The following is a 27,828-nucleotide window of genomic DNA, read 5'->3' on the forward strand; positions in this document are numbered from 1 at the left end:
CAGGCCATGTCATATTTACATGTCTATTTACTTATTTTTATCCTGTCCAAATCAGCTCCAGATAACAAGTAGAATTAAGACCATTGTGTTTACTTTGTAGTTGTACAAGCGCAGGTTAAACTCATTCCTCGCTGACTGCTAAACTACCTCATTTACACTTTTCAAAATCATTTTCTTCCTGCTTACGGAAAATATTAATTAGAAATTTGTTGCTAGTACCAACACCTTACCTTGTGCTATGATCGAGGACCAAAGGTCACTGAGGTAATAAAACTGGTCTTGCACTGTCCTTTGCTCCTCTCCTCCTACCTTTGATCTGTGCCCATCAAAAGACATTTCTGACTTGAAAATAAGACTGCCTGTGCTGTCTGAGTGGCGCCCCCTGTCTTTAAGATAGAGCCATTCCTTCCTTGTTGCTGTCAGGTTTCACACAGGACGTCTCTGTTTCTGTTACAGGGTAACACCGCCAGTTATCGCATCTGGTGTGAGTGTCAAGCAGACCACATCTAGCATCATTGTTGACGCGAAGCTGGGACTGACGGCTATTTGGAACTTGGATGACTCCATTGGTGTAGGAATGACACACAAATGCACACATTACTGTTTGTCCTCCTTCAGGCACATTTGGAACCAGAACCTGAGAAAAACATTGAACATGTGATCAACTGTGATCTTTGTAGACATGACGGGTTTTATCTTCTGCCCCGTTTGGTGGACAGCGCACTGCAAGTGTATTTGTCACACTCTACCCATCTCCAGTTGTCATTTTTACACCCAGCACTCGTGTCCTCACTGTAAAAATACCACTTACACGTAGGTATGTTGATTTGAAAAAGAGATGCTGGTGCATTCACATCTGTCACCAGAAGGTCTTTGTGATAGAGCCCAACACACGTGCAACACACAACACACGTGCATGCTGCTTATCTGCACATATTGTGAGCAGTCGCCTTCAAACCTATTTATATGACATCTTTGTAAGACAAAAATAAACAAACTGACAGATGCTCTTGCACATAAACAGTACTGTTAAGCAAATACATATTAAAAAATAAGATGATTATATGCAGCCATGTGAGTAAGGTTGCAAATTGATACAATGGTGTTTCTAATGGGAACCCCCCCCCCCCCCCCCCCCACACACACACACAGTACGTACAGACTTTTATTCATTGCTTTTAACTCCAACTGTGCTGGAAAACTGGAAAATTACAATAATTAGGGAATAACCCTGTTGTGTCTGATGATTTGCAGATGTTCATGCTGGTTATACGGTCACAAATTGAGCTCCAGTAAAAAGGATTTTGACCGGTGATGCGTTAGCGGAGCCAGTAAAAGATATTTGCGACCGTATAACAGCATGAATGTCCGCAAATCATCAGACACAAGGAGATTATTCCCATTCTAATCCAATTCCATCGTTTGCATGGTTTATTTTTCTGTAGGCAATTCGGTCTGCAAGGCTTACCGTGAGGCAGCGTTGCTCCAAAGGCGGTCAGAGCACGGAATAATCCATCAAATGTCAAAATCCATCAAATGTGAAACGGCAATTCTGTGTCAGAATCCAATACTTTCGTATGGTAGCTTAAATTCACCCATTTCGGCAGCGGCGGTATGCGACTTTCCCTCTCTCTCAGCTAACAGTGCCGTTATGGCATCTGCGTAGCAGCGCACGCAACCAGTGTTCTGTCAAATTGTGTGTCTCGACAGTTCCGTGTCCCAACAATATTGCGCATGCACAAGCATGCGTGGAGGGCTGGCACAAGCATGCGTGGAGGGCTGGCCTGTCGATGGGAAGGACATCTCGTCAGAACACCAGTCAGGGCACAGAGTAATACATCTAAATGGGAAACGGTCAAATATTTTGCCACCGTTACCCCGATATTATACGGTCTGAAATCTCACACGATTAACCAATCAGATTTGTGGAAAAAAAATGTAATTGGATTAGAATTATTATTATAATTTTTTTTTTAATCCTTCAAATACATATTGAGGTAACTGTTTCTTTACTTTTCACAGATTGAATTAGACAGCAAATACCAGAATCAGGTCTGTGGGCTATGTGGAAACTTTGATGGCAAGCCCAATGATTTGATGAAAGAAGGTAAGATGTTTGTCATTCTTTAGTTGGGGGGTGGAAATAATAATGAATTTTGATAAAGAGATAAAGCCTTTGAGCCCTGAACCTGCGGAAGGTCCTGCATCAAGCTTCACACATCTGTGTCTGCTTAGGGTTCATCAGCCTCATCCATATAAACTTCACAAGGTGCTCTAACTCCTCATAATGACAATAAACATAATAATAAATATGATAACAATGAACTTAATTACAGGCACAAGAGACACTTCACATTCAACAATTAAAGAATTTGGTAACACTTTAATTGAAGGAATCATGATAATAGTGACATGACACTGTCATAACTGTTACATGACACAGTCATGAACGTGTCATAAACATTATGTCAATGTCATAAACGTTTATGACTGCTGTCATTAAGTTTCATTCGGTTTTTGCAATGACAAGGTGACATTTTTTTTGGGTTGTCTTGATTATGACAACTTGACATTAATCAAAGCGACATAACCAGAAAATGTCTTTGTCAATATGCATCTATTTTTGTGTTTATGGCAAGTTGACATAATGATTATTTATAATTACATGTGCAAGGTTTCGAATATCTTCATTACACTGCCATAATGGTGTCATGACAGTTTATACTTCATGATATGTTAATGACAAATCAAAATGCTACCACTTTATTTGAGGTCAAAGAATATATTCATTACACTGTCATAATGGTGTCATGACAGTCAGTTTTGGGTATCTTGCCTGTATCCTGTCAAACATCTGTGACCAAGTGCTAGAACTGGTCTGCAACCTTGCACATAAGGTAATAATAATAATTATAATAATCAGGTAGTACTTTATAATAACTATACCATATTTAGCCTAAATTAAACATGAATAAATACATAATTAATTAGTAATAAATAATTAAGAATAACTCATACTTAAGTAATTAACTAGTACATTAATTAATGCTTTACTTCTTATTCATACTTAATAAACCATGAACAAAGTACTTCTAAGTATTTGAGGTACCAGTAATAATGGGTGTTGCTAATAGCTAGTTAATTCTTTTTGTTCATTTTTGTTCTCCAGAAAATGTTCGTGCTTTATAAACTATTTGTTAAGGTGGATGAAACACTGAAGTGGCACAAATCCCTTTTATACTATGATTAAGACATATATGAATGATTTAAGGAATGTCTAAATACATGATCTACTAATTGTGCAATACATTACTGCTCAGGCATTTACAAGTACTTTTTTGTGAACACTACTAAAGTGAAGACAATTTATCAATCAATCAATCAATCAATTTTTTTTATATAGCGCCAAATCACAACAAACAGTTGCCCCAAGGCGCTTTATATTGTAAGGCAAGGCCATACAATAATTATGTAAAACCCCAACGGTCAAAACGACCCCCTGTGAGCAAGCACTTGGCTACAGTGGGAAGGAAAAACTCCCTTTTAACAGGAAGAAACCTCCAGCAGAACCAGGCTCAGGGAGGGGCAGTCTTCTGCTGGGACTGGTTGGGGCTGAGGGAGAGAACCAGGAAAAAGACATGCTGTGGAGGGGAGCAGAGATCGATCACTAATGATTAAATGCAGAGTGGTGCATACAGAGCAAAAAGAGAAAGAAACAGTGCATCATGGGAACCCCCCAGCAGTCTACGTCTATAGCAGCATAACTAAGGGATGGTTCAGGGTCACCTGATCCAGCCCTAACTATAAGCTTTAGCAAAAAGGAAAGTTTTAAGCCTAATCTTAAAAGTAGAGAGGGTGTCTGTCTCCCTGATCTGAATTGGGAGCTGGTTCCACAGGAGAGGAGCCTGAAAGCTGAAGGCTCTGCCTCCCATTCTACTCTTACAAACCCTAGGAACTACAAGTAAGCCTGCAGTCTGAGAGCGAAGTGCTCTATTGGGGTGATATGGTACTACGAGGTCCCTAAGATTATATGGGACCTGATTATTCAAAACCTTATAAGTAAGAAGAAGAATTTTAAATTATATTCTAGAATTAACAGGAAGCCAATGAAGAGAGGCCAATATGGGTGAGATATGCTCTCTCCTTCTAGTCCCCGTCAGTACTCTAGCTGCAGCATTTTGAATTAACTGAAGGCTTTTTAGGGAACTTTTAGGACAACCTGATAATAATGAATTACAATAGTCCAGCCTAGAGGAAATAAATGCATGAATTAGTTTTTAAGCATCACTCTGAGACAAGACCTTTCTGATTTTAGAGATATTGCATAAATGCAAAAAAGCAGTCCTACATATTTGTTTAATATGCGCTTTGAATGACATATCCTGATCAAAAATGACTCCAAGATTTCTCACAGTATTACTAGAGGTCAGGGTAATGCCATCCAGAGTAAGGATCTGGTTAGACACCATGTTTCTAAGATTTGTGGGGCCAAGTACAATAACTTCAGTTTTATCTGAGTTTAAAAGCAGGAAATTAGAGGTCATCCATGTCTTTATGTCTGTAAGACAATCCTGCAGTTTAGCTAATTGGTGTGTGTCCTCTGGCTTCATGGATAGATAAAGCTGGGTATCATCTGCGTAACAATGAAAATTTAAGCAATACCGTCTAATAATACTGCCTAAGGGAAGCATGTATAAAGTAAATAAAATTGGTCCTAGCACAGAACCTTGAGGAACTCCATAATTAACTTTAGTCTGTGAAGAAGATTCCCCATTTACATGAACAAATTGTAATCTATTAGACAAATATGATTCAAACCACCGCAGCGCAGTGCCTTTAATACCTATGGCATGCTCTAATCTCTGTAATAAAATTTTATGGTCAACAGTATCAAAAGCAGCACTGAGGTCTAACAGAACAAGCACAGAGATGAGTCCACTGTCCGAGGCCATAAGAAGATCATTTGTAACCTTCACTAATGCTGTTTCTGTACTATGATGAATTCTAAAACCTGACTGAAACTCTTCAAATAGACCATTCCTCTGCAGATGATCAGTTAGCTGTTTTACAACTACCCTTTCAAGAATTTTTGAGAGAAAAGGAAGGTTGGAGATTGGCCTATAATTAGCTAAGATAGCTGGGTCAAGTGATGGCTTTTTAAGTAATGGTTTAATTACTGCCACCTTAAAAGCCTGTGGTACATAGCCAACTAATAAAGATAGATTGATCATATTTAAGATCATAGCATTAAATAATGGTAGGGCTTCCTTGAGCAGCCTGGTAGGAATGGGGTCTAATAAACATGTTGATGGTTTGGATGAAGTAACTAATGAAAATAACTCAGACAGAACAATCGGAGAGAAAGAGTCTAACCAAATACCGGCATCACTGAAAGCAGCCAAAGATAACGATACGTCTTTGGGATGGTTATGAGTAATTTTTTCTCTAATAGTTAAAATTTTGTTAGCAAAGAAAGTCATGAAGTCATTACTAGTTAAAGTTAATGGAATACTCAGCTCAATAGAGCTCTGACTCTTTGTCAGCCTGGCTACAGTGCTGAAAAGAAACCTGGGGTTGTTCTTATTTTCTTCAATTAGTGATGAGTAGAAAGATGTCCTAGCTTTACGGAGGGCTTTTTTATAGAGCAACAGACTCTTTTTCCAGGCTAAGTGAAGATCTTCTAAATTAGTGAGACGCCATTTCCTCTCCAATGCTTTATAAAGTATTTGTTAAGGTAGACAAAACCCTAAAATGCCATAAATCCTTTTTCAGTGTAGAAATCAGACCAAAATCAGTGTAAGTAAAGCCACAAGACATCGATACAAAAGTTATGTATTTGCAAAACTACAGATATAAAATCAATGTACATATGTACACACTTACATATGTTATTAAACAAAAAAGTGCCAAAAATGTGCCATTAAAACTTAGCCGCACAGTTGCAAAACATGTGTAGGGTACTTAAAAGTACAAAATATTAATAAACTAAATATTTTATCAGTGCAAATACTTGTAAACATAACTCTGAAATACTTTTCAAAGCCAACGTCTTATCAGTGCAACTTGTTCTACTGTAAACAGAACTCTGAAATACTTTCTGAAACCAATGAACAGTCAACAATACATTCCTCCATTACTTTATCTTAAAAGGCAGTAGCTTTCCATTAGACTTGTAGTCTTTAATCAGCTGTTCTACCTCTGGATCCTCTGTTATTGTAAATGCACACTGTGCTGAAAACACAGAGCTTAACCTCACTGTTGCAGTTTTTGAAAACTTCCCTCTATTTGCTCGGTGCAGCGATCGACAGCTCTGCGATGGGACCTGTTATCACCACGGTGTTCCGGTCCACTCCATAGTGCTTAAACAGTCCAGCCATTGTCACACCTCTCCAGGGGCCTCATGTACAGAAACTTGCGGTGACTTTCTACTAAAGGTTGGCATACGCCAAAACCCTGAATCAGGCGTAAGCACAAATATATTCAGATGTATCAAAGTGTGCGTAGGCATGAATTTACGCACGTTCGGTTTGTACATCCCACTGAACGTGGAATCGAGCACACGTGCACACACACCAAACTCCTCCCTGTTCCATGCCTCTATCTGAATATGCAAATGTATTCAAATAGTTTGGTTGTGTTGTGCTGACGGCACCATGAGTGTAGAGTGTTGTGTGTTTGATGATGTCCGCCTTCATCTCTGTGTTATTTTGTGTAAAAATTAAGGAAATTTCAGAGACAACATGTAAAAACAATGGAATCTGTGGTTAGACTGCCATTCTCTCAGCTCGCTGTTAGGTAAAATGGAATAAGTAAATAGTAAGTTTGTGTACCATTTGCAAAGGGGTTTTAACAATGATAACACAGCCACTATTAGTGCCAATTTATGCATCACTTTGTGCATGCTTTCATATCCCTCCATATAAGTGCACATATGTGGGTGTGTTAAATGTTCATCACTGTGTATCTGATGTGCACATCACTCTGATGACTTCTTGTTTTCACATTATTAATGGTTCCCAGCATCACCTGTACATGTCCACAGTGGAACAATAGCTGTAGAAATGTGTGTACGCCAGCCAGGATTTCTGCGTGATGCGCTTCACATTTCCACGTTCACGTCACTTTTGATACATTTGCACGTGGACGTGGAGACGGGCGTACGCCAGGTTTTTGTGCGTAAGCACGATTTGTACAGGAGGCCCATGAAGAGCTTGAACAGACTTTGGTACCAGGACACCACCTGATTTGGATGTTGGGCTGGAATAGAACGTATTAAACACCAATTATAAATGTAAAAATAAAGACAACATAATAATTAACACAAGCAAATAAAATAGGAAAAATATTAGTAACAGTGTTACCCCTCTGACAATCTTTCTCCTCATTCTCCTGTGATTTTTCCCCTTTTCCCTCTTCATCCTCTTCTTCTTGTCCTATTCATCTGATGACAGTGGTGATGAACAATACTCGGATGACTCAAATGGACATTCTAACGCTGTGTCGGAGGAAAGACTTATTGCGTCTTAGAAATCCTTTTTTGAGCAGGTGTCCTTTTTAAGAACTGTAAATACAAATGTAAAAGATAAAGATAACAGATTTAAACAGTAGAATAAATTTTAATACAGTGAAAAAGATTTACCTGGTGCCAACTGTTCCTTCAGAAAGTCTCATTGTCAGCTCGTAGATTTTGTGTTTTTGACATTCCACCTTCATCTCCAGCATTTTTATTTCATATGATCTTTTTTCAACCAACATCACAGCTGAGGCCATTGAAACCCCTGAGGCAGAGGGAACAGAGAAGTCCATTTATTAAAATAGAAGAAAACTAAAAAAAAAACATTACAATGAATTGTGCAAACACTGTTAGAAGCAAAAATGTAAGTGCTTTGAGGAAACATAGAGAAATTATAAAGTGCAATATAAATCTAATCCATTATTATTATAATTAATTTTTATTTTAAACAATGCAGAAATTTGTAAAGTTAAAAGCAGTCTTGAATCAAAAGCAATAACAGACAGGATAAAAAAAATCAGAGCAAATCATACATGTACATATATTTTTTCATAACTGGGTGAAAAATGCATTTGTATATTAATGTGCTCATGGCCGAGCCTTGTGAGTGACGCCGCGGCTGCAGTTCCCAGTGCTAATTAGCTCGTTAGCAACTCTCAAGTAAGCAAACAAAAATACACTTACTGCTTGTTTCACTGCTCACTGTATTTTCCCCTGTTCCCATCTCCTCACTGGTACTGCAAATGTCGTTCCTGGCACAAATCTGCACACCATTTCGGCTAGATTTTGCATAGTTCTTTACAGATGTTTCTTATCAATGCAGGTGTTGCATGCAGTCTTTTGATGATGTAACAAAAGTGAGAAGGTGAGCATTCGAGCGGGAGTTATTTGCAGTGCAGGGCACCACGCCAGTGGTGGTCCTTGGGATATAGCATTATAAGTCTGAAAAAAAAAAACATAAAATGTTAAGAACATTTTATGACTGAAAATAACCCAATTCACACAACTCATGAGGTTTAGAAATGGAGAGATAAAAAAAAAAAAAGATTTTTTTAAAACTCATCAAGTGGCTCCAGAAGAAGAAGTTACTGAAGAGAAAATTCATTCATTCATTCAAGACTTTATTAAGGACACAGGGCACCAGGTCCATGGGAAGGATACATACATAAACAAATATTTAATAAAGTATAAATAGTCTTCACTTTAGAAAAGTTCACAAAAAGACTTATTTTCCCTTTCGTATGGCTAGCATACTGGCATAGTATGTTACTATGCTTTTTACTCTTTTAAATTCTTTTTATTAGTAAACGGAGCGTGCCGCGGCCTCAACTTTTAGTGAAGCTTAAGGCTAGTGGCCAGCGATCACCTTAGTATTTCTTCTGTTTTTCTTGTTGCTTAATGCTGAGAAATTATACTGTATTTGTTGTCTTTCCGATGCCTGATTCTGTTTTTCTCTCTGTTTGAGGTGCGGCTCCATCTAAAGATGAGTGTGGTGTCTATTTCTGAAACCCTCCTGTCCTGTGCACCGGCAAAATTTCCTGTATATTCATTTTGTGAATTGTTTTCTAAATTGTTTTGTAAATTGTGTCTTTAGCATGGCCCAAGCAGATGGTCACCCCTTTGACTCTGGTCTGCTTGAAGTTTCTTCCTCAGAGGGAGTTTTTCCTGACTACTGTCATCTGTGTGCTTGCTCTCGGGGTTGGTAAGGTTAGACCTTACTTGTGTGAAGCGCCTTGAGGTAATTTTGTTGTGATTTAGTGCTATATAAATGAAAATAAATTGAAAACTGAAATTGAAAGACTTAACTAGCTATTAGCAACTGCATGAATTATTCATGTATTGCATAATTAGTAAATCATTTTTTCAGACACTTCCTATTGATTAATACGAGGTCTGTCAATAAAGTATAGGTCCTTTTTAGTTTTTTCAGCATTTTATCTGGATATTCCACTGTTAAAGGAGATTTTTTTTAATGAAAGACATGCGGACGGGTCCGCGCGTCGGGACGCAGCCGGCGCGGTGCGGCGGCACAGGAAAACACCTCCGTGTTGATAACCATTTGTAAAATCCAGGCGGCTTTTGATGGCTTTCAGTGGAGTGAGTATATGAGAAATTGTTTAACAGCTGGACATGTTCCAACTTGTCCTTAAGGCTTCCAACAGAGGTGTTTTTCCTGTGGTGGAGCGTCTGACGCGCGGACCCGTCCGCAGGTCTTTCATTAAAAAAATCTCCTTTAACAGTGGAATATCCGGATAAAATGCTGAAACCGACCTTAAAGCGACAGTATCACCTCAAAATCTCTCATCAGCCGTTAAAATTTTCACCGAAAACCAGCTTAATTTTTCAAACCGTGTCCACTTCAATGTGTCTCACAGGTTTAGAAAAAATTTTGATCAAACAAAGCGCCAGTCTCTCAGCAACTTCTCAGACAAAGGAATTCCGACGAGGGGCTGAACGACTCCTCCCACAAGGAGTGCTCACAGGCGAATGACGTCACCGACAGGCGTGGAAAAACTCACGCATGCGCACGAGGGTTCAAGCATGTCTGACGTAAAAACATATGAATGAAATCCATATAGTTTTTAAAAAAATAAAAAGGACCTATACTTTATTGACAGACCTCGTACATGTTTAACTCATGGGGTAATAGTGCATACATACATACATACACACCTATTCATTAGAAGTAAAGTATTAGTTAAGTACTTATTAAATTGCCAAGTGATTAGTGCGTTTGGTCAGCGTGGAAGGTTCTTGGTTCAAACCCCACCCCTGCTACATTTCTCGATGTAATGTGGCACTGCGTCAGCAATGGAATCCAGCATAAAAACTGTGCCAAATCAACATGCAGGTCCACCTTTGATCTGCTGTGGTGACCACGCGTAAACCAATGCAACAGCCGAAGGGATGTACTTATTAAGTATGAGTCACTCTTAATTACTTGTTGCTAATTCATTACATATTTATTCATGCTTAAGTAAAGCTAAATAAGATGTAGTTTTTATGAATCATCTTAACTAAGCAGGTCTACTGTGGAAAATAGGTGGCGTTTGTTCTCAAAGCAAATAATGGCTCTTGACAAGATCTCAGAGCAGCTTAATGTAAACCCCAAGAAAAAATAAACAGTGAATACTGGAAAGTGAATAGAAGAAGAAGGGTGCATGGTTCAAATTGTCAATAAGAGATAAGACGGGGTAGATTCTATACCCTGGTGGTTCTGACAGTCTCTGCAGTGATCACAAAGATCTCCCAGTAACCTGCAGAGAAATAGGAACAAAGTCACCAGAGACTGTGTTGATAATAAAGACATTTTAGACTAGTTGAGCCAATAACAATCATCTCAGTCTATAAAAGCTGAAGATTAGAAAACAGGCACCTAAGTGTTCAATGCAACTAAGCAAGCCTCCATCTTTGCAATCTGAGAGACATTACATACATAGACATGCATGTTCATTTGCAGGTCTTCGGCATAACAGTGAAAGTTAATTCCATGGCTCCATATATTCTAACCAAGAGGTGCTACATAAAGACAGAACAACAGTGGACCCAGAAGACAACCCTGAGGCATACCAGAATTTATATCTGAAATTTCAGATACAGTGCCATTATAATGACCATGTTATAATCAACCTGATTACAATGCAACTGTTCATGAATACCAAAATGATTAACATATAATAATAATTGACTCCAACAAAATACCGTGATCAGCTGTATAAAAAGCTGAACTTTCCAGTAACAGCAACAATGATGTAGAATCTGTATCCATGGCCATTAACAAATTCTTGAACTACATGAGTGAGTGCAGTCTCAGAAGAATGTTGAACCATAAATGCAGACTGTTGGGACTGAAAAAGATCATTCTCCAACAAATGGGCATACATTTTCAAGAAAAAAAAAATCTGAATTAGAAATTAGCCTCTAATCCTTCAGCAACTCACAATCAAATTGGGCTTCTTAAAAAAGGTTTTATTGCAGCAGCTTTAGCAGGAACACTTCCAGTATTGAGCAATTTATTTAATAATAATAATAATAATAATAATCCATGAATAATGAGCCATGCATGGGTGTGTCAGCGATTATTTGAAGAATGATCCACGTTTTAATCTATTACGTATCTGCTATAAAGAAGCCTCTGCCTCTCTGTACCTCACAGGCAGATATCAGCCTGTAGTGAGCCACGACGACCTGTCATTTGAGCGCCATCCAGCCTCCATTAGCTTGTGTCGCTGCATATGGTCCACGTCAAGCCACATATGATCCATGTAGCGCCATGATAACTCAACGTTGGTGCACGTTTATGCATGGGTTTTGCCCAAACCTCCAGCCCTCCCACACTCGGTCTCTTTAAAGTGTAGGTTTTCAATTCACGGCATCCATTCAAGATGTCACATTTTTTAAACGCAGTCCAAAAATAGATGCTCCAGTACAGTCCGGCAGGTGTGCGCCATGCGCCAGGCTGCTGTTCACCTGTGTTCCAGAGTCATTAAATGCACCAGACCTGTTGTGTGGGCCGCTGAAGAGGAGGTACTGCTGGCCCACCACCACCAGAGGGCGCCCTGCCTGGAGTGCGGGCTCCAGGCACCAGAGGGCGCCGCCGCCCCACAGGAGCAGCCTCGGTACAGCTGTCACCCATCACCTGAGACAGCTGACGGCAATTATCACTGGGGTATATCAGCAGGACGGCATCTCCACCTCATCGCCGAGATATCGTTCTAACCTGGAAGGTAATAATCTCAGCTGACTGCTTGACAGTACCTTTGTGATTTTTGTGAGTGATTGCAGACTTTTTTCTCCAACGAGAGGTGGAGGTAGCTTCCCTGCCGTACAGGTTGCTGGGTGCAAACGCGCCCACGTTAATTGTGTTCTTGTTCCTCGCCAGCAGTACCAGGTCCGACACGCGGAGGCAGTGGCCACCTGGGAGTTCGGAACTTGGCGGCTCCAGTATTCCCGGGGTCCTGTGGCGGAGGAAACCGTGTGGTTCCGGTTCTACTTTGGAGAGGCGTCTCCTATCTTCGAGCCTGCCCACACGACACCTTTGTGAATTGAACTTTGTCCATTGTTGTAATTTGTTGTGTTTGTTGTGCACGTTCGCAACAGTAAAGTGTTGTTATTTGACCTATTCCATTGTCCGTTCATTTGCGCCCCCCTGTTGTGGGTCCGTGTTCCTACACTTTCCCAACAGGATATCTCGGCCAGCATCATGGATCCCGAGGGGCGTCAACCGGCTGTTGAACGGCCAATGGAAGAACAAGGCGCACAGGCGTCCGCAGGAGGGGTAATCGGTGAGTTGCAGCGGATCCTCACCGCTTTCACGACTCGGTTAGACTTGATGGCCGAGCAGAACGCCCTCCTGAACCGCAGGGTGGAGGCTCTCGCCGCGCAGGTGGGGCGCCGCTGCGGCTCTCCCTCCCGTAGACCCTGTGCGTGACAGCGACGTTCCACTGGTTGTCCAACGACCCCCCCCACCATCCCCTGAAGCATACATAAGCCCCCCAGAGCCGTACGGAGGCTGTGTGGAGACGTGCGCGGATTTCCTTATGCAGTGTTCGCTCGTCTTCGCACAGCGTCCCGTCATGTACGCGACCGACGCTAGCAAAGTAGCTTATGTGATAAATCTGCTTCGTGGTGAGGCACGCGCTTGGGCTACAGCGCTCTGGGAGCAAAGTTCACGGCTCCTTCTGACATATGATGGGTTTGTGAGGGAGCTCAGAACAGTGTTCGATCACCCTAATAGAGGAGAGACCGCTTCAGCCGTGCTGCTGTCAATGAGACAGGGGCGCCGGAGCGCAGCTGTCTATGCAGTCGACTTCCGCATCGCGGCTGCGAGGTCCGGCTGGAATAGCACTGCCCTCCGCGCCGCCTTCGTAAACGGACTGTCATTGGTCCTCAAGGAGCACCTGGTGGCTAAGGACGAACCGCGGGATTTGGATGGGCTTATCGATCTTGTCATACGATTAGACAATCGGTTAAATGAGCGCCGTCGGGAACGAGACGAAGGGCGTGGCCAGGCACGCGTCGTCCCTCTCCCTTCCGGTTCCGACCGCGTTCCGCCCTCCCCACGCTCCACGGCCCCTGCGCTCCGTGCGATCACAGCTCCCCCTGCTGACGAAGCTATGGACACGAGTAGGGCAACATTTAGGGCACCGGTCACACAAAGGAGGCTGGCCCGCGGAGCGTGTTTTGTTTGTGGCTCGATTGAGCATCAGGTACGAGACTGCCCCGAATGGTTAAACACCAACGCCCGCCCCTAGACACTGGGCTGGGGGGGGCCGAGATGTTCACGTGGGACACACCCACATCGCCACACGACTCCCAGTTACAATCCTTTATGAGGATTTAACCCTGAAGGCCCCAGCACTGGTGGACACGGGCTCAGAAGGGAATTTGCTTGATAGCAAATGGGCCAGGGAGATAGGGTTCCCTCTGGTGGCGCTTACCTCGCCTGTGCAGGTACGGGCACTAGATGGCTCCCTACTCCCTCCAATCACCCACAAGACACCACCAGTAACTCTGGTGGTGTCGGGGAATCACCGGGAGGAGATCGAGTTTTTTTGTAACTCCGGCCACCTCCCGTGTGATTTTAGGTTTTCCCTGGATGTTGAAGCACAATCCCCGGATCGATTGGCCGTCCGGGGTAGTGGTCCAGTGGAGCGAGACCTGCCATCGGGTATGTTTAGGTTCCTCGGTTCCTCCCGGTTCCCAGGCCAGGGAGAAGGTCAGAGCCCCGCCCAATCTAGGGACGGTGCCGGTGCAGTACCATGACCTTGCAGAGGTGTTCAGCAAGGATCTGGCACTCACCCTTCCCCGCACCGCCCGTATGATTGTGCCATTGATTTGGTTCCAGGCGTTGAGTTCCCGTCCAGCAGGCTGTACAACCTCTCACGACCTGAACGCGAATCAATGGAGACCTACATCCGGGACTCTTTGGCTGCCGGGTTGATCCGGAATTCCACCTCCCCGATGGGTGCGGGTTTCTTTTTTGTGGGGAAAAAGGATGGCGGATTACGTCCATGCATTGATTACAGGGGGCTGAACGAAATCACGGTTCGTAACCGATACCCCTAACCCTTGTTGGATTCGGTGTTCACGCCCCTGCATGGAGCCAAGATATTCACCAAGCTTGATCTTAGGAATGCGTATCACCTGGTTCGGATCCGGAAGGGAGACGAGTGGAAGACGGCATTTAACACCCTGTTAGGTCATTTTGAGTACCTGGTCATGCCGTTCGGTCTTACAAATGCTCCCGCGACGTTCCAAGCATTGGTTAATGATGTCTTGCGGGACTTCCTGCACCGATTCGTCTTCGTATATTTAGACGACATACTCATCTTTTCTCCGGATCCTGAGACCCATGTCCGACATGTACGTCAGGTCCTGCAGCGGTTATTGGAGAACCGGCTGTTTGTTAAGGGCGAGAAGTGTGAGTTTCACCGCACCTCTTTGTCCTTCCTGGGGTTCATCATCTCCCCCAACTCCGTCGCTCCTGATCCGGCCAAGGTTGCAGCGGTGAGAGACTGGCCCCAACCCACAAGCCGTAGGAAGCTGCAACAGTTCCTCGGCTTTGCGAATTTCTACAGGAGGTTCATTAAGGGCTACAGCCAGGTTGCTAGCCCCCTGACAGCCCTGACCTCACCAAAAGTCCCCTTCACCTGGTCGGATCGTTGCGATGCCGCGTTCAAGGAGTTGAAACGGCGCTTCTCGTCTGCACCCGTTCTGGTGCAGCCCGATCCTAGTCGCCAGTTAGTGGTTGAAGTGGATGCCTCGGACTCAGGGATAGGAGCTGTGCTGTCCCAGAGTGGGAAGACCGATAAGGTCCTTCATCCGTGTGCCTATTTTCCCGCAGGTTGACCCCGGCTGAACGGAACTATGACGTCGGCAACCGAGAACTCCTTGCGGTGAAAGAGGCTCTTGAAGAGTGGAGACACCTGTTGGAGGGAACGTCCGTGCCATTCACGGTTTTCACTGACCACCGGAACCTGGAATATATCAGGACCGCCAAGCGGCTGAATCCCAGGCAAGCCCGCTGGTCACTGTTCTTCGGCCGTTTTGACTTCCGCATCACCTACCGGCCCGGGACCAAGAACCAGAAGTCGGATGCCTTGTCCCGGGTACACGAAGACGAGGTCAAAGCGGAGTTGTCGGATCCACCGGAACCCATCATCCCGGAGTCCACTATCGTGGCCACCCTCACCTGGGACGTAGAGAGAACCGTCCGGGAGGCCCTGGCACGAAGCCCGGACCCCGGGACTGGACCAAAGAACAGACTTTACGTCCCACCAGAGGCAAGGGCTGCAGTCCTGGTCTTCTGTCACGGCTCTAAGCTCTCCTGTCACCCCGGGGTGCGAAGAACCGTGGCAGTTGTCCGGCAGCGCTTCTGGTGGGCGTCCCTGGAGGCCGACGTCCGGGACTATATCCAGGCCTGTACCACCTGTGCCAGGGGCAAGGCCGACCATCGCAAGGCTCCGGGACTGCTACAGCCGCTGCCCGTGCCTCATCGCCCCTGGTCCCACATCGGCCTGGATTTTGTCACGGGCCTCCCGCCGTGGAAACACCGTGATCCTCACGATAGTGGACCGATTCTCCAAGGCGGCCCACTTCGTGGCCCTCCCGAAGCTCCCTACGGCCCAGGAGACGGCGGACCTCCTGGTCCACCACGTCGTCCGCCTGCATGGGATACCATCAGACATCGTCTCCGATCGCGGTCCCCAGTTCTCCTCGCATGTCTGGAGGAGCTTTTGCCGGGAACTGGGGGCCACGGTCAGTCTCTCGTCGGTATCACCCCCAGACCAACGGGCAAGCAGAGCGGGCCAATCAAGAAATGGAGCAAACACTGCGTTGTGTGTCAGCCGCGCACCCGGCGGCCTGGAGTACTCATCTGGCCTGGATCGAGTACGCCCACAACAGTCAAGTGTCATCAGCCACCGGCCTCTCCCCCTTTGAGGTGTGTTTGGGGTATCAGCCCCCGTTGTTCCCGGTGGTTGAGGGGGAGGTCGGTGTGCCCTCGGTCCAGGCCCACCTGCGGAAGTGCCGTCGGGTGTGGCGCGCCGCCCGTTCTGCTTTGTTGAAGGCCCGGATGAGGGCGAAGACCCATGCAGACCGGCGGCGGACCCTGGCCCCTACGTATCGCCCCGGGCAGGAAGTGTGGTTGTCCACAAAGGACATCCCACTACAAGTGGCCTCCCCTAAACTACAGGACAGGTACATAGGACCGTTTAAAATCCTCAAGGTCATCAATCCCGCCGCAGTGAGGCTTCAGCTTCCAGCCTCACTGCGGATCCATCCTGTGTTTCATGTGTCGAAGCTCAAGCCCCATCACACCTCACCCCTCTGTACACCCGGTCCGGCACCACCTCCTGCCCGGATCATCGATGGCGAGCCGGCTTGGACAGTGCGCCGGTTGTTGGACGTCCGTCGGATGGGCCGGGGCTTTCAATATCTGGTGGACTGGGAGGGGTACGGTCCCGAAGAACGCTCCTGGGTGAAGAAGAGCTTCATCCTGGACCCGGCCCCTCCTGGCCGACTTCTACCGTCGCCACCCGGACAAGCCCGGTCGGGCGCCAGGAGGCGCCCATTGAGGGGGGGGTCCTGTTGTGTGGGCCGCTGAAGAGGAGGTACTGCTGGCCCACCACCACCAGAGGGCGCCCTGCCTGGAGTGCGGGCTCCAGGCACCAGAGGGCGCCGCCGCCCCACAGGAGCAGCCTCGGTAACAGCTGTCACCCATCACCTGAGACAGCTGACGGCAATTATCACTGGGGTATATCAGCAGGACGGCATCTCCACCTCATCGCCGAGATATCGTTCTACCTGGAAGGTAATAATCTCAGCTGACTGCTTGACAGTAACCTTTGTGATTTTTGTGAGTGATTGCAGACTTTTTTCTCCAACGAGAGGTGGAGGTAGCTTCCCTGCCGTACAGGTTGCTGGGTGCAAACGTGCCCACGTTAATTGTGTTCTTGTTCCTCGCCAGCAGTACCAGGTCCGACACGCGGAGGCAGTGGCCACCTGGGAGTTCGGAACTTGGCGGCTCCAGTATTCCCGGGGTCCTGTGGCGGAGGAAACCGTGTGGTTCCGGTTCTACTTTGGAGAGGCGTCTCCTATCTTCGAGCCTGCCCACACGACACCTTTGTGAATTGAACTTTGTCCATTGTTGTAATTTGTTGTGTTTGTTGTGCACGTTCGCAACAGTAAAGTGTTGTTATTTGACCTATTCCATTGTCCGTTCATTTGCGCCCCCCTGTTGTGGGTCCGTGTTCCTACACTTTCCCAACAAGACCAGCTAGACTTGAACTACGGGTTCCTGGACAGTCGCATCAGTGCTTCCTCTCACTGGCTTTATTTCTTCTGTGGCATTTTGACACCGTAATCCAACTTTTAACTTTGTGTCCGTCCATTATTGAGTGCAAAATCACTCTTTTGCGTGTGCGCATTCTGTGTTCCTGGACAGTCGCCTCTGTGCTCCTTCTAGCTGGCTTCATTTCTTCCGCAGCTTTAAGCACACATTTGACACCGTGAGCCAACTTTTAACTTTGCGTTTGTCAGTTACTGACTGCAAAATAACTCTATTGCGAGCTGGAGTTTTGCGTAAATGCTCTTCTTGAGCGTGAGTCACTGCATCAGTGCGCACAGAGCGCGCCTCATCTGATCCGTTAACAAGATGTTAAATCTATCATAAACATACTTTTACAGCAGTTTATAAATAAGTAATGAACATGCAACTGTTTTACCAAGCTATTACAAAAAATGAATTACCTTTTAAGCTGTTCCAAAATATGTTCTCCATTTCATGGAGCAAGAGAGAGAGGGACAAAAGGGTCCAGATGAAACAGTCCTCTGTGATTCCAGAAGTGATTAGAGGTGTTTTCAACATCCAAACTCTGACAGAAAATAATTAATCCGCTACAAATTAATTATATTATATACAGCATATGGTGCACAAAGCAGGTGGAATTGTGCACAAGAGGGCTGAGTCTCTCCAAAAATAGGCTCTCTGGTCCCCGTAGCTGCCAGGCTCATAGTAACTCGCACACAAATTGCCCCACGCTGCTGTGGCTAAATTTTGAACTTCTTGAAATTAGCGCCACGCTCAGAGATGAGCCTCATTAGCCGAATATTCTGCCTCTAAGAGCCTCTCAGAGCCACTATTCTCCCACGATTATTGAATACCTCCTCGCGTACCAAAAAAACCATGCTGTGTGGCTCATTATTCACTGTTCATTATTTGGTGGACCAGGGCTTCAGTCAGGAAGGCCCTAGTCATGACCAGTAATGTTTGAGCAGTCTGGCAGGTCATAGGACAAGAAAACACATCCCATGTAACAATACCAAAGAAAAGAAAGAGTATTTCTGTACTCAGCTATACAATCACGCCATCCACAATAAGCATACTCCAAACTTGAATGTCCAGTCTACTACATTTACATCTATATACTCACTAAGATAATCTGTAATTCAAGACTTTGTCCTTTGCCACTGTTACTGAATGGGACTCATGGGTGCACGAATCTCACATACCTCGCAGTGCTGATTTAAAACTAGAAACACCACAATCCACAGAACCATCCTCACCAGAAATTAGCTCAAAAACATCTGATGACACCGCGTTGCATTAGCACTGTGGGTCCAGCTAACTGAGTCAATGAGACAACTGTTTCATCCACACTTGGGGAGGTGATGGTGTAGTAGTTAAAGCAGTGAGCATGAGATCAGCAGATCCTCGGTTCAAATTCCCATCAGGCCGGGAAGTTGCCTTAGGCAGCGCCCTTAATCGCAAAGTTGAGCACCTTGCATGGCATCACCTTGATGTGTGCAGGTGAATGTGAGCCATCAATGCAAAGTACTTTGAGCATCTGTTTCAGATGGAACAGTGCTACACGGGATGCTTTTACGGGAGTTGTTAGTGACCTCCTGCCTTGCTTCTGTGTTTAGGATTGTTATTTCGTAGTTTATGGTACTTGGTCTTATTTCGGTCATGTCTTAGTTGTCACTGTGTGTATTATCTGTTATTCTCTAGTCACTGATTATACTATCTGTTTATTTCACCGTTAATATTTCATTCACTTAAGCACCGGTCACAACCCACCGTTGTGCGAGCAAGAGGAGGGAGGGAGTACGTTCAACGCACGTCTCTAGGATTGTAAAGATAAAGAGAGTTGACAATAAAGCAGTGTGTGTGTGTGGGGTCGGCTTTTCTTTTGATGTGTGTGTTATGAGTGGGACCGGAGCGGCAGGTGTTTTTCGGCGTTGGCGATGCATGAGCATGTCCAGCCTGTTAGTGAAAAGTCACACAAGGTGTGAAACACTGATAGAGGAATATATTCACTACACACTTGATTACCAGCTTTTTAAATTTCAACTTAATTCTAATTTATATATCAAATCAAATCAATTTTATTTATATAGCGCCAAATCACAACAGTCACCCCAAGGCGCTTTATATTGTAAGGCAAAAGCCATACAATAATTACAGAAAAACCCCAACGGTCAAAACGACCCCCTATGACCAAACACTTGGCGACAGTGGGAAGGAAAACTCCATTTTAACAGGAAGAAACCTCCAGCAGAACCAGGCTCAGGGAGGGGCAGTCTTCTGCTGGGACTGGTTGGGGCTGAGGGGAGAGAATCAGGAAAAAGACATGCTGTGGAAGAGAGCAGATACCAAGATACCTACAATTTAATATGTGCGGAGTAGCCTACTGCCGCCGTACGGATTTGATTAATTCAATAGTAACTGAATGAAAATGTGCTGCTTTGAATCCGTACTGAGGCAGTACTCACAACGTGCGTAATCTGTACTGCTGGTGAATCCGCAGCCTGACCGCAGCGAAAATTCTGCAAGCACTAAAACCTCTATGGCATGTCTGCGTGTGTCTGCGTGCTCCTAAATTCGTACTGAGGCAGTACTTACGACGTACGGATCTCTAAATTTAGCCCACGTTTTTGCAAGTATACTGCACGCACGTGCAAGTACGGCGGGTTGTGACCATGGCTTTACTCACTTGCATCTGCCTGTCTCATCATTGTCTCTGACTGCCTCATTCATGCACTCATTCTCTTGCACCTGCCTGTTTCATCTTTGTCTGCCACATTCACTCACTCTCTCTCTTGCCCCTCTTCCCGTGTCTTGGATTCACCTGACCACGCCCTCCTTCCTGAACATTACCTAACACCTGCATCTTGTTTCCCTAATTACTTCACCTGATATTTAACCCCTTCACTTTCTCCACTCCCCTTCCAGCTCGTTGATCTCTGTATCCTCGTTCCAGCCTTTTCTCATAGTCTTGTTTTGCCACGCTGTGTTTTGACCTTGCTCTGTATTATGGACTTCGCCTTTTGCTTCAGCTCATGTAACAGTGTCTCTCTGTGCCATTGAATCCAGCCTGTTTTTTGACCACACCTTTGCCTCGCACTGACCCGTACCTCTGCTACGCTGCCTGCCTTCCTGTGAACCAAACCCCGGCTTTTTTTTACAATAAAGTCTTTTTCTTACCTCCAGCACCTTGTCTACGAGTCTGCATATTGTGTCCTCCTTCTTTCTGTGCCACACACCCTCGTGCCATGACAATTCCTGAATCATGTGAACTCATGATTTTATTTTTCACTTCAAAAAACCCTGGTCCATCTCCATTGATAGCAAAGAAAGTTGCATGTGCTTGCTAAAGAACACATTTAACAAAAAGGATAATGTTCGGAAAGCATTGTTAGCGTTGTGATGATCCTCTTTTCTGTATTCAAGCTGTAATAACAGTGAGTTTTTCTGTGCCACTGTCAGCACTGTGCCATCTGATGGGGTGGGTCGGGTCAAGACATTACTAGTGTACAGTGCTTTGAGGTGACTTACGTTGTGATTTGGTGTTGTATAAATACATGAAAATGGAACTCTGCATTTGTTGGATTGCTGAATTAACTTTAGTGTTGTGCTCACAGGTTCACTCCAGGCTGTGGCAGACTACGCAGACACCAACAAGGTCAATGATCCAACAACAGTGTGCGAGGAATCTGACGCCAAATCACTCACGGGCTGTGGAAATAAGGTAGATTGTGACACTTGCATAGATGATACATATTAGTCTACATTGCAATAAGTCAGCATATGTGACAGATTATCACGTTTGTCAATACGAGGTCTATTAGAAAAGTATCCGACCTTATTATTTTTTTCAAAAACCATATGGATTTGAATCACGTGTGATTACATCAGACATGCTTGAACCCTCATGGGCATGCGAGAGTTTTTTCACGCCTGTCGGTTACGTCATTCGCCTGTGGACAGTCTTTGAGTGAGGAGTCGCCCACCCTCTTGTCGATTTTTTCATTGTTTAGGAATGGCTCAGAGACTGCTGCTTTGTTTGATAAAAATTTTTTCAAAAACTGTAAGGCACAACTGAGTGGACACCATTCGATAAATTCAGCTGGTTTTCGTTGAAAATTTTAACGGCTGATGAGAGATTTTGGTCTGGTAGTGTCGCTTTAAGGACGGCCCATGGCGCCTGACGGCGATCTGCGCTCTGAGGCAGCGTCATCTCATTGTTTCAAGTTGAAAACTTCCACATTTCAGGCTCTGTTCACCCACTAAGTCATCAGAGAACAGAGAACTCTCAGAAGAAGTCGGCATGAGGAGTTTATGTGGACATTCCACTATTAAAGGTCATTTTGTAATGAAAGAACGTGCGGGCAGAGTCGCATGTCGGGCCGCACCCGACCGCGGGGGGTGGCGACAGGAAAAACACCTCCGTTGGAAAACTTAACGGGCAAGTTGGAACATGCCCAAGCTGTTAAACAATTTCTCAGTTACTCACTTGTTGAAAGCCATCAAAAGCCGCCTGAATTTTACAAATGGTTTTCAACACGGAGGTGTTTTTCCTGTCGCGGCGCACACAGATTCGCCGAGTCGTCACGGAAACGACTCGGCGAATTTGCGCGCACGTCTTTCATTACAAAATGACCTTTAACAGTGGAATGTCCGCATAAACTCCTCATGCCGGCTTCTTCTGAATCTTCTCTGTTCTCTCACGACGTCCTGGGTCACCAGAGCCTTAAATTAGGATGATTTCAGCTCGAAACAGCCAGACGACATCGCCTGGGAGCGCTGCGCGACGTCCCGCTCCGTGGGAAGTTCTTAAAGCGACAGAAACACCTCATAATCTCTCACTTTTCACCGAAAACCAGCTGAATTTCTCGAATAGTGTCCACTCGGATATCCCTCACAGGTCCTGAAAAAAGTTTGATAAAGCAATGCGCGCCGTCTCGAGCAGCGTCTCAAACAAAGGAATTCAGCCGAGAGGGCGGGACCACATCTCACTCAAGGCCTGCCCACAGGGAAATGACGTCACCGACACGCGTGAAAAAACTCACGCATGCGCACGAGGGTTCAAGCATGATTGGTGTAATCGCATGTCATTCAAATCCATATAGTTTTTTTTTTATAAAACTGCCGGTTAGTTTTATAAGATACCTCGTAGACTAGAGGAAGTGTAAATTCAACAGATTTTATGTCATTCTCAGTGAATGATCATCTTGGGTCTGTTGCTGGCAGTGGTGGGCACAGCTAATCGAAAAGTTAGCTTCAGTAACCGCTAATCCACTAACTGAAAAGTTAACTTGTATAACACTAAACTGATAAACCACTAAAAAAATTAGCGGAAGTTACAGCTAACCGCTAACTTTTAGTATTGACTCTGTACACTGTCGGCTACTCATAAGCCAGTTTTGAGTTTAAGCACCGCAGGGGCCTCTGAGTAAATTCAAAGGCGATCACAAACCCAAAAATAAACAACAAAAGCCAGAAATTTTGTCTTTATACACCCTTCCATCGTCCGCAAAAAAAAAAGCATCATTTATTTTTCATACACAGCAACCCAGACTGGCAGAAGAGATCAAACACAAGGCAGTTTTCACTTATGGTTTCATTTATAAACAAAACTAATTCTGCACAATTATCAACATTAATAGCAACTCTGTCATTTTTACAAAGTGAAAATATCACACATAACTTTTAAAGTAAGGCGCTAATTCTGAAGGTTTGAGCATTAACTGACACACATGCCAAAAGGCATCATGGGAAATGAGTCCGCTCTAACACCACCCCCCCCTCATCAAAATGTATAGAACACTACCATCTACTGGATGGGAGTGTGAATAGCGACCAACGTGTGATCCACTGAATCACACTTCACAAACAGAATTTTCAGTTTTACAAATGCGTTTTTTTTCTTACATATGAAAAACAATACAAATTTCCAAACACATTTATTTGTAAAAACCAACACACAAGTTATAAATTGGAAAATTTGTGTTTGTGGATCGCAAAACACGTGTGCAAATCAAGGACTATTTGTAGATCACCGTCTGTGCATTTACAGGTATTAATGAGACAAATTTAAGTCCATAAATAAGTGTCCCTTCACTTAAAAAAGTAAAGATTTGCATGTACATGCTGTCTTTAAAAAAGACACACTGTTGATCACAGCTGCAATGCATTATGGGAGTTTAGGGTTACGTTTTTGTTTATTATTATTGTAGTACATGTTAGTTTAGCACTGTTGTTTGTTGTGTTGTGTTTTCATAGTTCAAGTAGTGTAATTAGTTTGGTGAAGAGTTACGTTGTGTCTATGAGTGAAAAGTGCTTTGTGTTTGATTTCTTCTGCCACTGTCTGTGTTGTTGGTTTAGAAATGTTTTTTGACCATTAAGCTTTACTCACTATGCCAGCAAAAAAATGTTAGCGGACTGAAAGTTATAGCGGAACTAAATTTATTGGAAGCTAATTGGTCCGCTGATGGTTTTCAAAGTTAGCTGAAAAGCTAATCTGCTACTGAAAACGTTATCTTTGCTAATTAGCGGTTAGCAGATTGGTGGAACTGTGCCCACCACTGGTTGCTGGTGATGATTACCACCTGTATTTTAGTGAAGATGTTGCAGTAACCTGTGCAAGTAGCACTAAGACAAAGTGCTGCCACTGAGATGTGATTTGGTATTTTCATGCCAGTACAGTTCAGTGCAGAGCAGGTAGTTAAGTGGAATAAGGAGACCTGGGTTTGAGTCACCCAGCTGGCCTTAGATGGAGAAGTAACTTGTGTCAGACTGGTATCGTCTCCAGGGGGACTCGTAGACTTGCATTCTCTTTATGCTACGGAATCTGGGGATAGGTTCATGCACCAACGAATCTCAGGGCCTAGATTTCATCTTCTGCATGTAGTAGTAGGAATACAAACCTAAATTTAACTCAAATAAGGCATTGTGACAAACGTTTTTGGTATTTGATGGAAATAATGTGTTGGACAATGCACAAAAAAAGAAAAGCATTAAAGCATTCTCACATGTGCTGCAAGAAGTATGTTTATGTGGGGAAAATGTGTCACAAAAAGCTGTTACACATCACAGGCAACTGTTGATTAAATTGCTGTGAAGATAAAACAGGATTACAGCCCAGTCTCATGTTTTTTTCATGTTACTGTGATGAAATGAGTCAAATTTTCGTGACAGGGTTTTTTTTTAAAACTCACTATTCCTAACCGTACTCCTACCCCCAACCCTAACCTTACCATAACATAATCTTACTCTTTCCCCCACCCTAACCATAACCACCCCCGACACCCCCCCGCGTCACATTTAATTTCGTGCAGCCATCACGGAATGAATGAGAATGAATTCGTGCCACCGTGATGAAAATGAGGCGCTTTTCGTCACAATATCACAAACCAACAGATTAATGTATATTTCGTGCTGCTGAATCACAACTTGCCGTGAGACCAGGTTGAGGATTATTGCAGATTCTTTAAATGGAAGCATGCTACACAACTAGTTTTGCTTTTTGCAACTACTACTGCTGCCCACATTTTAGTTTAATAACAGGTCAGTCCAATCAGGATTTGATCCAAGGACCCTTTTAGTTATTAGTCCACTTCCTTAACCCTTAGACCATGACGTCGAGCTGTGCAGCCTGTAAGTTATGTGTTAGCTGAAGACACTTCTTATACTTACAAGTACACACTAAGTATACCAAGTATACAGATTTTGTTTTTTGGTATATGAGTCAGTATTAACAAAGTATACTTTAAGTATAATCTGTTGAGTATATATGTGATAAGTAAACTGAAAGTAAATTTGCTTATTAGGCTAGTATTTTACTTCTCATTAACTTGAGTTTCTTCTTGGTTCAGGCTGTGGATCCCATTTGCTGCTGAATAACTGTATAAAAACAGTTCCCCTGTGATTAACACTAAAACAACCACATTAGTATCATTTGTTTTGTGTATGTGAGCTGCTGCTGCCACAGAAAACTAATTTTAGATTTCAGCAGTTTCATACTTGTGTCATCACCTTTTTCTTGTGTTTGTTTGTTTCAGCAATTCTGCGAGCAGATCTTCAGCAGCGCTCTATTCAGTAACTGCGCCGACCGTCTGGATGTAGAAGCCTTTACTAAAGCCTGCATGTCGGATTTGTGCCACTCGGAAAACAACGGCCAACACTACCTCTGCCAAACCATTTCAGAGTTCTCAAGAGAATGCGTTCATGCGGGTGGCATCCCCCAACAATGGCGAAACTCCACTTTCTGCCGTAAGACTTTGAACACGCAGAGATCCTCCTGCCTGTTGTGTGTTTTCATGAGGCAGCACACACACTGATATGACATCATCATTTGTTTGTTGTAATGAGACATTATATTGTTTCTGCAGCTAAAACGTGTCCTTACAACATGGTGTTCATGGAGTGCAGCAGCTCATGTCCTGATACATGTTCCAACCCTCAGTCCAGTCAAACATGCGAACACCACTGCTATGATGGATGCAGCTGTTCTGCCGGTAGACAAAAACCCTACACATGCGAGCATGCACACTCTTACTCCAGATGACTAAAACATGCAGCGCAGAAATGTTTCGCATTTGTAAATGGGTGGTTTGTTATCTCTGCACTTGTACTTCTTGATTCAGGACTGAACATTTCACCACTTCTGACAAACATCATTCTAAGTGTCAAGTTCTATTATGTAGTTTAATTGCATGCCCGTATATAGAGGGGGTTCAGGGGGTTCAACCGACTCCCCCCCCGAGAATTCTGTTGATTTTTTCTGCTGATTTTTTTCTGATCTGGATATCAACGTTATGTATTTTCTTTTCATTGATAATAAGCAACAAGCACTAACTGTTACACAGCTATTATCACACACACACACTCAAGTTTCAATTTCCTCTGCCAGAGTAATCCCTTAAGTGATGAAAGGGGAAACTGCTAGATAAACTTTTCCCATGGGGGTTGAGAATTTTTGCTCCCTGGTCCCTGTCCTCCTCTGATATCAAACAGATTAGTAGGCTTGTAAATACCCATGTAGACACACAATTACACTTGTCTGGTTTGTAAAAACATGTTTGTATGTATAAGCTGAGAAATAAAGGGAGCTTCTCCTTCCTGTTGCAAATACTGTAAAGGTGCAAATACTCGCGTGGGATTTATTATGCGAATTTCGCAAGTTAAACAAGGTCGCCAAATTAAATACCGCTATTTTCATACATAACGTACATATACGTACATATTCATAATGTAAACGCGAATATTAATACCGCTAAATACGAGGTCTGTTAGAAAACTATCCGACCTTTATATTTTTTGCAAAAACTATATGGATTTGAATCATGTGCACTTGCATCAGCCAAGCTTGAACCTTCGTGCGCATGCGTGAGTTTTTTTCACGCCTGTCGGTTACGTCATTCGCAACCGACAGGCAGGTATAAAGTTTGAATTAATGTTATCTTGGTTCTTCCTGGGTGGTTCTTATGGCAACTGATCCAATCCCAAGCAAGGACTATGTATATAAAAATGTATTTCCTAAAATGATACATTTTGGGTTTCAAATGAGATTTATGTAGCTTTTTACCCCTCGAAATCCTCAAAAAGCTTCTGCTTTGGGGGGCTTCACCCCCCTGAGCCCCCCACGAGGGCATTGCCCCTCGACCCCACCAAGGACCCCCAACTCAAGGAATTGAACTCCCCCTTTCACATTCCTATATACGGCCCTGAATTGTCCAGCATTTTATAGAGTAATAGTGAGGCAAGGCTTCAAAATCAAATCAAATCAAATCAATTTCATTTATATAGCGCCAAATCACAACAAACAGTTGCCCCAAGGCGCTTCATATTGCAAGGCAAAGCCATACAATAATTACAGAAAAACCCCAACTGTCAAAACGACCCCCCTGTGAGCAAGCACTTGGCGACAGTGGGAAGGAAAAACTCCCTTTTAACAGGAAGAAACCTCCAGCAGAACCAGGCTCAGGGAGGGGCAGTCTTCTGCTGGGACTGGTTGGGGCTGAGGGAGAGA

At 44.1% G+C, this 27,828-nt stretch overlaps 1 protein-coding gene across 1 annotated transcript; it reads left to right on the top strand.

Annotated features, from left to right (window-relative positions):
* The first annotated feature begins 238 nt into the window (after positions 1-238).
* LOC117503361 (mucin-2-like) lies at positions 239-26,364 on the top strand. Its single transcript, XM_034162579.1, has 6 exons — positions 239-264; positions 457-571; positions 2,023-2,107; positions 21,440-21,546; positions 25,859-26,069; positions 26,189-26,364. The coding sequence occupies exons 1-6, from the start codon at positions 239-241 to the stop codon at positions 26,362-26,364; spliced, it is 720 nt and encodes a 239-aa protein (XP_034018470.1).
* Positions 26,365-27,828: the final 1,464 nt, after the last annotated feature.

This window comes from Thalassophryne amazonica, chromosome 2 (genome assembly GCF_902500255.1).
Source record: "Thalassophryne amazonica chromosome 2, fThaAma1.1, whole genome shotgun sequence".
Taxonomy (NCBI): domain Eukaryota; kingdom Metazoa; phylum Chordata; class Actinopteri; order Batrachoidiformes; family Batrachoididae; genus Thalassophryne; species Thalassophryne amazonica.